The following is a 13491-nucleotide window of genomic DNA, read 5'->3' as shown; positions in this document are numbered from 1 at the left end:
AGAGGTGGAATATTCCGTTTGATGACCAGCCCTCCTGTGTGATGCTGGGACCCAACGAGTTCCACTTAGTCTATAATAACTGGAAATTTCTTTCAGTTCTCTTAATTTTTAATAAAGTTATGGCCATTTGACTGTCCTTGATCACAACTTTTGAAAATCAATAGGGAACAGGATGCTAATTTCCGAGTATGAAAATGGCCATCACTTTTTTAATACTGAAGATATGAAAGTGAATTAGGTGTCAAATTAAACTTATTTTTATACTTTATCTGATGGGATAAATTACAGACTAGATTTTTTAAATCTCAAAATTTTGTAACATTGCTACATTCACAAAGCATATATTACTTCTCTGTTCTCTCTACTGATCGCAAATCCAAATTAGTTGTCCTTAAATTGAATAAAGCCGATGTTCTGCTTGTTTAAGACGGGGTCATACAGTTCCAAAACACATTACTACTTTCCATTGGCATGTTTTTTTTTTAATGGCTACTTTTTGAAACAGATTAGTGATGATGGTACTGAATTTCTGTGATGACCAAAGATTATAGAGGATCCTGGTGATGACTTGAGATTATCAGCACGCAGGTCCTTGACTCACTCCCTCCCTCCCGGCGGGTGCTGCCTGGTGGAACGCGGCCCGGAGCTCGAGCTGTGCGGGCGTCACTCTTATTGAGCCCAGTCATGGCCGCCTATCCGGACGACTCCTTCCCTTATCAGGGACTTTTACCGAAGAAAGAGACTGGCGCTGCATCTTTCCTCTCCCGATACCCAGAATACGATGGAAGGGGGATTCTCATTGCTATCTTAGATACGGGAGTGGACCCCGGAGCACAGGGACTCCAGGTAAGGCCGTGCACTTGATCAGAGGCCTTGCAAAGCCGCGGGCTCTCGTTCTCATCTCCTCGAGTCAACTCCTCGCGTTGAAGCTTCTGTAATTGCAGCTACTGCCAATGCTCTACTTCAGCATTTACTGAACCGTCCTATCATTTCATTCATTTAATGAGAACAGATTTTTATTCGTACATGTTTAATATATTAAGATGGTAACTAATTATTTTATTGATTAGCTTTGACTGGTCAACACTTTGAGTCGTGCACCTTTAGAATTGAGATTTTAAACTTCTCGTTGATGACTTGGAAAAAATCTGTTTTGCACAGTCACATTCAATGAATAGGATCGACCCGAAACGTCACCCATTCCTTCTCACTAGAGATGCTGCCTGTCCCGCTGAGTTACTCCAGCATTTTGTGTCTATGGGTAAATCAGCATCCGCAGTTCCTTCCTACACATTAGAATGACTGCATGATCCAGATACAGTTACTAGAGATTTTGTAGTTATTTTTTTGAGTTTGCAGATGGAAACATTTGTGGTTAAAAAATGTTGTGAAGAATTATGCAGTGAAATATGAGACTGTTGTTGCATGATAAGGAAGGGTCAGTAACAGCAATGTCCTTAACAAAGCGCTGACATCTGATTGAAGCTCTTCATAATTCACACACTTCTATTAATTCATCCCTTTAGCTATCTTGTGTTCCAAAGCAAACAAACTCGGCCTATCCAGTCTTCCCTCTTAGTGACAATTTTCCAGTTTTGCCATTTTTCTATAAACTCCTCTATGCCTTCTTCAGAGCAGTCGCATCTTTCCTGTCATGTGGTGACCAGGACAGTACGCACTAGTCATGCTGTGATTTACTTACCATCGTATGCATATCCAGCATAACCACGCCGCTTCTATAGTCTATTCCCCATCTTATAAACAAAACCATTCCCAAATCCCCTTTTAGTCACCCTTACCAGCCTGATAAGGCTGCCATTGGAGATCTATGACCAGGCACTCCAAGGCCTCTCTCTTCTCCACACCCCATGGTATATTTTAATTTATTATTTATTTTCTCGAATTGCTGCACATTGTGCATTGCATCACTTCATGCTTTTTAAAATTAAATTCCATTTGTTGCATGTTTATCTAACTGATCATTCCATTTACATCTTGCAATCAAAAGCTTTCCTCACTATTAATCTTACAGTCAATATTTGAATCATCCACAATTTATTCAGCGTTTTCCCTACATTGAAGTCTGAATCATTGGCATCCAACACTGAAAGTTTTAAAACCAAGTACCGAGTCCTGTGGAACTCCCATGAGCAATAGTTTACTTATCACAAATACACTTGTCAACTACATTAACCTTCCTGCTAATGAGTCACTTTTGGATTCCGTAAGTCTCCATCTCATGGATCTCATAGGATTTAACTTTTATCACCAGCCTCGCTAAAATCCATGTAAACTACATAGAACACATTGCTTTCATTAACCCTGTTTGTTATTGTCGCAAAATTATGAATCATTAGTCCTGACTTTTCCTTACCAAGTTCACACTTGACTAATCTGTGCCTTTCTAAATGGAGGTTTATATTGCCTGATTTTAACAAACAACACCATTAAATAATCCTCCAGTACTTTGGGACCATTTGTAGTCGTGGAGGATTAGCAAATGATGGTCAACTTCTCTGCAATTTATTTTTTACAATTGTATCACCCTGATGATCTATTTGTTTTCTTTCATTCTCCCATCTAATATTTTAATACTCTTATTTTGCAGCTACAATGCTGATTTATATCTTTCTTTTGTGGAGGTAGCAGCAAAATATTCAGGTCCACCTTCTTTCTCTTAAAGGTTACATTTTTACCCACTGGCTATGCTCTTAGTTATTTTTTGCTCTTTCAGTACTAAGCTGTCCAGGGTTTTCCTTTGATTTCTCATGCATGCAGTATACAAAATAAAGTGGATGAGCTTATGGTGCAATTAGAAATTGGCAAGTATGACATTACGGGTATTCTAGAGTTTTTGCTGAATGTGGATCAGAGCTGGGATCTGAGCATCCATTGAAAACATGGAGTGTGGTGGCTCTGTTGGTAAGGAATTAAATCCATTCCTTAGCAAGAAATGACATAGGATTAGAAGAAGTAGAATCATTGTGGATAGAGTCAAGAAGCTGAAAGGGTAAAAAAGATCCCGATGGGTCTTGTATACAGGCCTCCGAATAGTAGTCGGGAAGCAGCTTGTGGTTGAGGCCACTTGGGGAAAAGGCAATTCCAGATTTGGCTCTGTGCAATTAACCGGGTTTGATTAGTGAGCTTAATGTGAAGGAACTCTGAGAAAAATGATTGAATTCAACCTGCAGTTTGAGAGGGAGAAGCTGAAATCTGATGTATCGGTATTACTGTTGAGTAAATGCAACTACTGAGGTATGAGGGAGGAGCTGGCTAAAGTTGAATGGAAGGGGACCCTAACAGGAATGACAGGCGCACAATGGCAGGAGTTTCTGGGAGTAATTCGGAAGATGCAGGATCTTTTCATCCCAACGAGAAAGAAACATGCCAAGGGGAGAATGAGGCCACCATGTTTGACAAAGGAAGTTAAAGATAGCAAAAGAGAAGGCATATGACATGGCAAAGATTAGTGGGAAGCTAGAGGATTGGGCGATATTTAAAAACCAACAGAAGGCAACTAAAAAAAGTGGTAATCCTTACCAGAGGACATGGGTTTAAGGTGAGAGGGAAAAGATTTAATAGGAACCCGAGGGGTAACTTTTTCACACAAAGGGTGGTGGGTGCATGGAACAAGCTGCCAGAGGAGGTAGTTGAGGCTGGGACTATTGCAACATTTAAGAAACATTTAGACAGGTACATGGATTGGACTGGTTTAGAGGGATATGGGCCAAAAGCGGGCAGGTGGGACTAGTGTAGATGGGACATGTTGGCCGGTTGTGGGCACGTTGGGCTGAAGGGCCTGTTTCCACACGGTATACATTTATTTATTAAGAAGGAAATCAGGAGGGCAAAAAGGGGACATGAGATATCTGTGGCAGAATCACTCCCTGGAGCTGGAGTAACTCTTGCTTCTGGTTTCCTGGTCCTCCAAAAATATTCCAAATGGAATTTAACCCACCACCACCACCAAACTCCCAAAAAATTATAGCCTATTGCACTTTATCTGTTTATTTATTGTGTATATATTTAGCAAGAATTTCTATCTGGGACACATGACAATAAAACTCTCTTGACTTGACTTGAACTTAAGCAAAAAAGGGTTCTTGGGGAAACAAGAGTTACCTTAAATTTAGTTGTGTCTGGTTGGATAACTATGGTAGGGTGAAGACTATTCCATGCTTTAATTGTGCGGGGGAACTCCATGGAGCAGCCAGCATCTCTGGATAGAAGAAATTGGGTGACGTTTCGGGTAGAGACCCTTCTTTACATTTCGTCTGGTTTTAGTGTTTTTAGTTTAATTTAAAGATACAGTGTGGAAACAGGCCCTTCGGCCCACCGAGTCCATGCCGACCACCGATCACCTGTACACTAGTTCTATCCCACACCTTAGCGACGCGTCAAGAGTGTTTTATTCTCTCGTGTCACAGTTGGAACAATTAAATCCTTACTTGTAGCAGCACAACAGAATATGTAAACACAGTACTCTGTAAACAATGTTATAAACGAGATAACAAAACAGTGTATATATATATATATATATATGTGTGTGTGTGTGTATATATGTGTGTGTGTGTGTATATATATATATATGTAGAATTTACCTCCTGGGATTAATAAAGTTCTATCGTATAGTATCGTGTATGTAGGAAGGAACTGCGGATGCTGGTTTAAAATGAAGATAGACACAAAAAGCTGGAGTAACTCAACAGGTCAGACAGAATCGCTGGACAAAAGGAAAATATTACGTTATGGGTTGGTCTGAAAAAAGTTCCTGCACAACTTTGGAATGTGGATGGACATGAGCACCCGGAGAAAGCCCATGCGATCAAAGGGAAAAGGAGCAAACTCCATACAGACAGCACCCATATTCAGGATCAATTCCTGGTCTCTGGCAATTTTAGGCAGCAACTTTATGGCCAATGTGCTGCTCCATTGTCTTGAACTGAATTAAAACATACAGTAGCTGTAAAGGGGGACATTGTGTCACTTAGAGATTTAAGACTGAAAATGGATAGTTTCTTTTTTTTTAGTAACCAAAGTTATCAACGTATAATTTTGTGTGTGTTGGAAAATAAAATATGGTGGCACAGCTGGTGGACTTGCTGCCTCACACGCCAGAGATCTGTGTTCGATCCTGTCCTCGGGCACTGTCTGTGTTGAATTCGTACATTCTCCCTACAAGCGTGTGGGTTTCCTCACGCATCCCATTGGCTTTGTAGGTTAACTTGTCTCTGTAAAATTGCCCCTAATGTGTAGGGAGTGGGTGAGGAAAGTGGGATAACATAACTTGTGTGAATGGATAGACAAAAATGCTGGAGAAACTCAGCGGGTGAGGCAGCATCTATGGAGCGAAGGAAATAGGCGACGTTTCGGCTCAAGACCCTTCTTCAGACTGATGGGGGGGGGGGGGGGGGGGGGGGGGGGGGCAGGAAAAAGAAAGGAAGAGACGGAGACAGGCTGTGGGAGAGCTGGGAATGGGAGGGGAAGGAATGAGAAAACAAGGACCACCTGAAATTGGAGAAGCCAATGTTCATACCGCTGGGGTGTAAACTACCCAAGCGAAATATGATGTGCTGTTCCTCCAATTTGCGGTGGGCCTCACTCTGGCCGTGGAGGAGGCCCAGGATTGAAAGGTCGGATTTGGAATGTGAGGGGGAGTTGAAGTGCTATGGGAGGGGGAGTTGAAGTGCTATGGGAGGGGGAGTTGAAGTGCTGAGCCACCGGGAGATGAGTTTGGTTATTGTGAACTGAGTGTAGTGAAGCTATCGCCAAGCCTGCGCTTGATCTCACCGAGATTGATCATACGCTGAATAATCCAACCAGATTTTTGTTTGGAAGTGGAAAGAAATAATAGGAATTGCATTTATTGCAACGTGTAAAAAGAGATGATATACTGTATTATAATTTTGCTGCATGTCATTGTGGTATATAGTATGTCTTGATTGGTGAACATGTTTAATTTGTGAGTTATTTGAAGCAGAAATAATATGTGACTGCTTCATTGACCATAATTCTGACTGGTAACTACGCACTTCGTCCGAGCACATAATCACATGCGTCATGCAAGCCATCTTAAATGACCACCTAAACTGTCATTTGGCAACTGAAAAAGCTGCCAAGGTTGCCCGGCTGGCAACAGGGGGGAAAAAGTTAAGCGAGAGCCCTGCTTAGAGACTGTTTTATGAAAAGCGGAAGGAATAAACATCTTGATTATTGTAGAAATTTGTAAGAGTGCCCTGTGAGACGTGCCCCAAATACTGAACCTGCTGCTCTTTGTGCACTCTCCATGGAGACGGAGGACATCACATTTCTGGCCACGGCAACAAGAAACGCTGAATACGATCATGATTTCAGAAAATAAAATCATTCCCAATTTTATGTCAGTCCCACTTTGCTTTTGGTCATCTCATTGGTCACTTGGCCACAGTTACTGAAAACATAAGATCTTTCCAAATCAGCATTTTAGTCGGAACAAAATCCAGAGAATCTTCAACTGATTAACTTTGTGAATTGCTCAATGTGATTTTGCATATCCTAGTTCACCAAGGGTTGAAACGTGCCGGCTGAAACAGCAGTGTGGCTTGCTGCCTGCCATAACCTCTATGGCAGCTGGTCCATAATGCCAGCAGTCATGGAACATATGACAAGCAGTACCACACTCCCCCACTCTGGTTTGTTTGTGCTGATGCAGATTTCATGCCATTGCCGGCGAGGTGAAGGTTTGTTAAGGGCCTGTCCCACTTGGACCGTCATTTACGCGACAGGCCGGTAGTGACTTGACGCCCGACGGTCGCGCGCGTCATCATGCGTCCGCACAGCCGTCTGGAGCGCGTGACGTTTTTTGAAGATGGACAAAAAATGCAGGAATAACTCAGCAGGACCGGCAGCATCTCTGGAGAGAAGGAATGGGTGATGTTTCAGGTCGAGAACTTTCTTCAGATTGAAGAAGAGTCTCGACCTGAAACGTCACCCATTCCTTCTCTCCAGAGATGCTGCCGGTCCCGCTGAGTTATTCCTGCATTTTGTGTCTATCTCCAATCGTCTTGGCTCCGCTCTGGGAGTAGGAGTGGGGGTGGATCCGGATCCACAACGGCCGTGAGCCCCAGGCCGAGCTCGGCAATCGTTTGCCTGGTTCTGCTGCTGTTGGAGGTGGGACGTTGTGTCACGCCAGGGTCTTGGGCCTGTCCCACTTTGGCCATCAGTTACGCGACAGGCCGGTGGTGCGCCAAGATTTAGTTCAGGACCAAGTTCACACTCATCCACGCCACTACACACTCCTTCACACCACTCCATGCGCCCGTCCCACGCTATCCAAGCGCTACCCACACGCTATCAGGACGTGTAAATGGCGCGCGAATGACAGCCAAGTGGGACAGGCCCTTTAGTAGGGATTTTGTAAATGTTTGGGTGATGTGGCTGATATGGTTAATATTTGACATTGATGAGTAAACTGCAAGGTCTGGGTGTGAAGCTGATACATGTCTGTGGGTTATTTCATGTGACTATTGGGTTATTTGAATGATAGATCCCAGCCCTGACCTATAAGGAATTATTGTTCGATACGTGAAGGGGACAATGCAGTGCATTTCACCGTGGCTGATGTATTGTTGCAGCAGTTGTGATATAGCATTTGAGCACACTGTCATTGATTTATGTGGTCATTAAAGCTGATGTGTTGTATTTATGTTCTTGGTCCTGGGTCCTCACACGCATTTCAATTGTTGTTGCTTTCCATTGCTCTACCTATTGGTTTCCTGGCTTCCTGGAGGTAAAGGCTCCATCTTCCTCTTTCCACCTTGTCCATCAATGCTTTCAAATTCGTTGGAAAATCAGAGTGCCTTTTCTTATTTATGTTATTCCATGAAACCTTTCACCGATTTTTGTCACAGATTTAAGCAACAGTGCACCTTTCTTTTAAGGGGTCAGTTTATTATCATGTACCAATTAAGGTTCAGTGACATTCAGATTGCCACTCAGTCATACCAATAAAGAGCAACAAGACACCCAAATAATTTTTAACATGAACATCCACCACAGTGATTCCCCCACATTCCTCACCATGACGTAAAGGGGACAATGCAGTGCATTACACAGTGGCTGATGTACTGTTGTAGCAGTTGTGATATAGCATTTGAGCACACTGTCATTAACTTTGATTTATGTGGTCATTAATGCTGATGTGTTGTATTTATGTTCTTGGGCCTGACTTCTCGTGTGCATTTTAATTGTTGTCTCCATTGCTCCACCTATTGGTTTCCTGGCTTCCTGGAGGTAAAGGCTCCAGAGATATAGACTTTAGACTTCAAAGGTACAGCACGGAAACTGGCCCTCTGGCCCACCGAGTCTGCGCCAACCAGCGATCACCCCATACACTAGTACTATGCTACACAATAGGGACAATTTACAATATTACCAAAGCCAATCAACGTACAAACCTGTACGTCTTTAGAGTGTGGGAGGAAACTGGAGCACCTGGTGAAAACCAACGCAATCACAGGGAGAAGTTAGAATGTACAAACTTCATACTTACAGCATCTGTAGTCAGGATTGAACCTGGGTCTCTGGTGCTGTGAGGCAGCAACTCTACCACTGTGCTGCCCCAACCCGCATGATTCAAACAAGTCATAGCTGGCCATTCATTAAAATTTGTTTTATATCAGCAGTGGAATAATTGCATTAAGATTTCAGTATGAATTGCTCTGAATTAATTGTTCATGTGATTTTGCGATGCATTTTCATGTACTGTCCAATTTGTGTTTTAATATTAGTTCTTTCAGCCTGGTGGTACCAACAAAATGAGCTGTATCAAATTTTAAAGTTCATTGTGTCTAAGAATAGATAGCAGTTGGTGATGTGGACTTTGAGAGTAGTTATTTTACAAAGTATTATCTTTGGTTATGGTGATGCTAAAATGGATATAAACTTTTTTTTACAGGTCACAAGTGATGGAAAGCCAAAAATAATTGACATCATTGATACCACAGGGAGTGGGGATGTGAACACATCCACAATAGTCAAGCCAAAAGATGGGATAATTACTGGCATTTCAGGAAGAACCCTTAAGGTAATTATAGAGCATTTTCAAAAGTTATAATTTACGTGCCATTTTAATTTGCCATGATAGTTGTGCGCAGTTTTAGATTTTTGCTGTTATGTTTCCTGACTTAAACCGCATGGTTGGCCAAAAAAAAGGGTCTCAGAATTTAATTGTGTCCAGCAAAAATGTATTTCCATGGTATTTTGCAGTGTTTTTAAAGAAAACATTGATAGTTGGCACCATCCGCAAAGCCATTCACATTCTGAAATTGAATTAATAACCATTTGCTAATAATACCCACCCCCTGGCTTTTGAGATGGCTTTTAAATCTATATTTTGTTGTACAAGCAATAAGGACTTAGAATAATTGTGGTATTAATTTTGTAGTTCATTTAGCAACTGATTACGGTGCCATAATATGGTTGGCAGAATTTTCTGTATAGTGGAGACTTTCAGTTAATTGAAATATTACCCACAGACTATAAAGTGTCATTTTAGAAAATGGTGATTGTCATGTGAAGTTCATTTTCAGCTGTCTTTATAGAAGCATTAGGTAATTATTCTTAAAATATAAAGAATACTTTTTGAAAGACTTCTAAATCATTGTGTATTGCACATTTAAGTTGGCCTGACAACTTCAATTAAGTGACATTCAATCTGGTGTTGCTGCACCTGATTTGCTGGTTGTGACCATCCAGGAAGCTTTTTGTCTTTTTTTTCTTTATGGACTTTTTGGGGGTTCAGCTACCCAAACCTAGAGGAATCTTTTTTTTTTTATAATTCACAACCCCATTCTACTGTTTATAGAAGATGGACACAAAGTGCTGGAGTAACTCAGTGGGTAAGGCATCAACTGTGGAGAAAAAGGATGGGTGATGTTTCATGTCATGATCCTTCTTCAGACTGTCAGAGTTCTCCTCCCCGTGCCATACATATGGAAAATAAAGATTCCTCACCAACATATAACAGCCACCTCACTCTTTCTCTGGGCAAATGAGGTCATGACAATATCCTGGCCAATGTGCAACTAATGTCAGAGTTCTCACCCAGGCCGGCATCAAGGCTCTAATCGCAATGGACCATTTGTAATGGGTTAGCCATATTGTTCACATGCCAGACTTCCAAAGCAGGCACTCCTCTGAATTCCTCTGATCCCAGTGATTTTCAGGGGGTCAGTGAAAATGCTTAATGGCCATTCTCAGTACCTCTTTGAACAGATGTAACTTTCACACTGAACGTTTTTCAAAACTACTTGAGCTGGCAGAGAATCATCCAGGTAGACTCCACGCACTTTGAGATTCTTCCTTGCGAGACCAAGATCAAACAACAACAGAAGAAGAGTGGGATAACTTCCAAGTCTATCCACATGGTGACCCTCTTCCTGGATCTATTGTGTTTCTCCCATGAATCTTTTTTTTCCTTCTTGTATATCAGGCTATTTCTAGTTATTCACATGGATGGTATATCAGGCCATTTCTAGTTATTCACATTGATTGGTAGTCAATTACGCATTGGGACAGAGAGGAACTTTAGATTGAGATTGAGAATTATAGAATATGGCCTGGGCTGCTATTTTCTAATTTATCTTATCATGTTTAATATATCATTTTGTAGTTCATTTAGAAACTGATTACGGTGCCATAATCTGCAGCCTGTCCGCGTTTTTGTTATTTTTTGTCTGTGTTTCTGTGTAGTTTTTGTTATTTTATGTTGGGTGTGTGTGTGTGGGGGGGTGGGGGTGGGTGGGAGGGGGGGGGAAACTTTTGAATCTCTCCCTGCACTGGAGACCCGACCTTTTCTCGTCGGGTCTCAGGTGTCGTTGAGGCCGCAACGAGGAGCGGCCTCCAACGGGAAGAAGCCGGGGACTCTGGTGCCGACTCACCGTTGCCGTCGCGGAGCTGGCCGAGACCGGAGCGGGTGGAGCGGTGGAGGAGCGCTGCCGCTGCCGCTGCTGCTGCCGCTGCTGATGCCGCTGCTGCTGCTGAGTCGGAGGCTGCTACTGCGGGTCTGCGGACGGCTCGGACGACCCCGCGCGGCTCCCTGGAGGGAGACCGCTTTTAGGGCTGCTGCAACGGCGAATTCTCCTGCCCGTGTTGCGGGGTCGAAGAGCTCCTGGAGCGGGGCCTAACACCATTGCCCCGCGCGGCTGGAACGGCTGCGGGACTTTGCGAGCGCACACCGGGGGCTCCAACATCAAGACCCGGTGTGCGACCTCGCACCACCCGGCGTGGCTTCAATGGCCGCGGGACAATCGCCATCGCCAGCCGGGGGCTTTGACTTTGACTGTGACATCGGGGGGGGGGGAGAGTGCAGTGGAGAGATAAGTTTTTTTTGGCCTTCCATCACAGTTATGTGATGGATGTTTATGTTAAATGTAATTATGTTGTGTCTGGGGTCTATTTGTGTGTAATGTATGGCTGCAGAAACGGCATTTCGTTTGGACCCCCAGGGGTCCAAATGACAATTAAATTGACTCTTGACTCTTGACCTGTATTTTCCATCCCCTTCAATCTATTTATTTGCTTCCATTGCTGTCTTTACGTTCTTCTGATTCATTTATTTTACACCATTGCCCTGGTTTTCTTGATGTTTGCTCCTTCCCAACCATTTTGCAAACTAAATTTAATGACAATAAAGTAAAATTACAATAATGAATTGGCTTTTCTTCTTCAGCACCCCTCTGTGATTGAAGACTTGCTTCCACTGTGCTTTTGGTAGGAGGTGACCAATGAGACCCATGTAGGATTCTCTGATGCACATAACTATCTGTATTTGTTTAGTTTCCCCATCCCACCCCCACCAGAGATTATTATATTATAAATCCATTTATCAGATTGTGCTCCCTGTGCATCTTCAATGTACCTAATATCTCAAGGTGCAGTGATATTATTCAGTTTGTTCCTACTTGTTTTTTAGCTAATGCTACTATATTTTCTGCTCTTGGTTTTCTTAAACTAATTTTGAAATAACAAAACCGATTTTAAAAGCTTCAGTTAAATATTTATATATTTATTAAAAAAATTAATGCACAAAGGAGACAACACAATTATTTTTTTGCATTTGGTTCTGTGCAAATGATTACAACCTTTCCCTACATTGCTTTAACCATATTCCAACATCCTTCATTGGATATTGGTGTTTAATGAGTAAAATACAGTGTTAAAGAGAAGGCAAGGAAGCAGATTTTTTTTCTCATTCCTGTGTAGGTGATTGTTTTAAAGTGTTACACATTAGCATGCTTTATATTTAACAATTTTTTGTTTTAAGATTCCTGAAAATTGGATAAATCCATCTGAAAACTATCATGTTGGTCTCAAAAATGGATATGAAATTTTCCCTAAAACACTTAGGGAAAGAATACAGGTAAGGCTATAGTGTGCATTATTAAAATTCAGTTAAGTTCTTTGATTCATTTCTCCTGTTATTTATTTTATTTTAATGTGTGAAAAGTGAAGTAATTAAAAAAAAAAAAGAAGTATATTATGCCCTGATTTATCTGATTGTTACTCATTTAAAATACTATGAATATTTAGCAATTTCATACATTTATTTGTAATATATAAATTTCAATTTGGCGTGCAAATTAGATGTGATTTTGATCAAGTCCTGTCTCTCATCAGTCTCTAATAGAGCAGGCTAAGTACAATCCCTCACATGTTTATGTAGCAATTGGTTTTAATGTGTTTCAGAAATTGTATTTCTCCCATCTATGCACCATGTTGGATAAGAAATACGTTTCAAATGTCATGAAAATTAAGTGTGAAAATAGCTTTATAGTTTATTTATACAAAGGGCAGTGCAGTTTTAAGCTGAATAGCAATCACATCTTCTTTGAATGTTTGGCATTTGATGTGTGATCATGAATATAGCCATTCATATGATTTATTTTCATTGGATGTTATACTAATAATGTTTAGCCTTAAAATATAAAAATAGTGTCAAACTGTTATTTAAAAGAGTAAGGAGATGCTATGGTTTGACAATTTATTTCAAGGTATACATGCAGAATACTGGTGTGTGATGTGCTGTAATTTTTTTTAAACAGTTCTTATACAATAGGCATATACAATTGACGGCCCTCCCAATTCCCCATGCATGCCGGATAGCTGGGAGTATACTGTACTGTCATTTTACTTTGCAGAAAGAAAAACGTGAGAAACTCTGGGATCCAGTTCATCGCAATTGTTTGGCAGAAGCTTGCAGAGAACTTGATGAGTTTGATAGTACTCATACAAGTTTGTCACAAGTTAGTATTTTTTAAAGAATAAAGTTATGGTATGATCTCCGAGTAATTCTTAAATTGATGATGTAAAATCAAAAATTAATTACTTAAATCTAAAATCATTTTTTAAATCTTAAATTATATATTAAATCAACACCTTCACTGTCATTAAGTAACTGGCTGATTTATAACTTCTTAAATTTGCAATAATAGTTATTTTGTAGCACTGTTG

At 41.2% G+C, this 13491-nt stretch overlaps 1 protein-coding gene across 5 annotated transcripts in view; it reads left to right on the top strand.

The window, feature by feature from the left end:
- The first annotated feature begins 566 nt into the window (after positions 1-566).
- Positions 567-13491, top strand: part of tpp2 (tripeptidyl peptidase 2) — an 80755-nt gene continuing 67830 nt past the window's right edge. Inside the window, exons 1-4 of one of the 5 annotated variants that reach the window (XR_008723660.1) lie at positions 567-846; positions 8936-9064; positions 12305-12400; positions 13179-13283. Coding sequence is in view for 4 of the 5 variants with exons in the window: in XM_055637385.1 (XP_055493360.1) it covers positions 685-846; positions 8936-9064; positions 12305-12400; positions 13179-13283 (492 nt within the window). In the remaining variant the exon portion in view is untranslated. The remainder of the gene's footprint in view (positions 847-8935; positions 9065-12304; positions 12401-13178; positions 13284-13491) is intronic. The other 4 variants (XM_055637385.1, XM_055637383.1, XM_055637386.1 and 1 more) reach the window with 4 other exon arrangements.

Source organism: Leucoraja erinacea, chromosome 6 (assembly GCF_028641065.1).
Source record: "Leucoraja erinacea ecotype New England chromosome 6, Leri_hhj_1, whole genome shotgun sequence".
Taxonomy (NCBI): Eukaryota; Metazoa; Chordata; class Chondrichthyes; order Rajiformes; family Rajidae; genus Leucoraja; species Leucoraja erinaceus.
The sequence above is the reverse complement of the archived record's forward strand: the minus strand, read 5'-3'. Positions and strand labels throughout refer to the sequence as shown.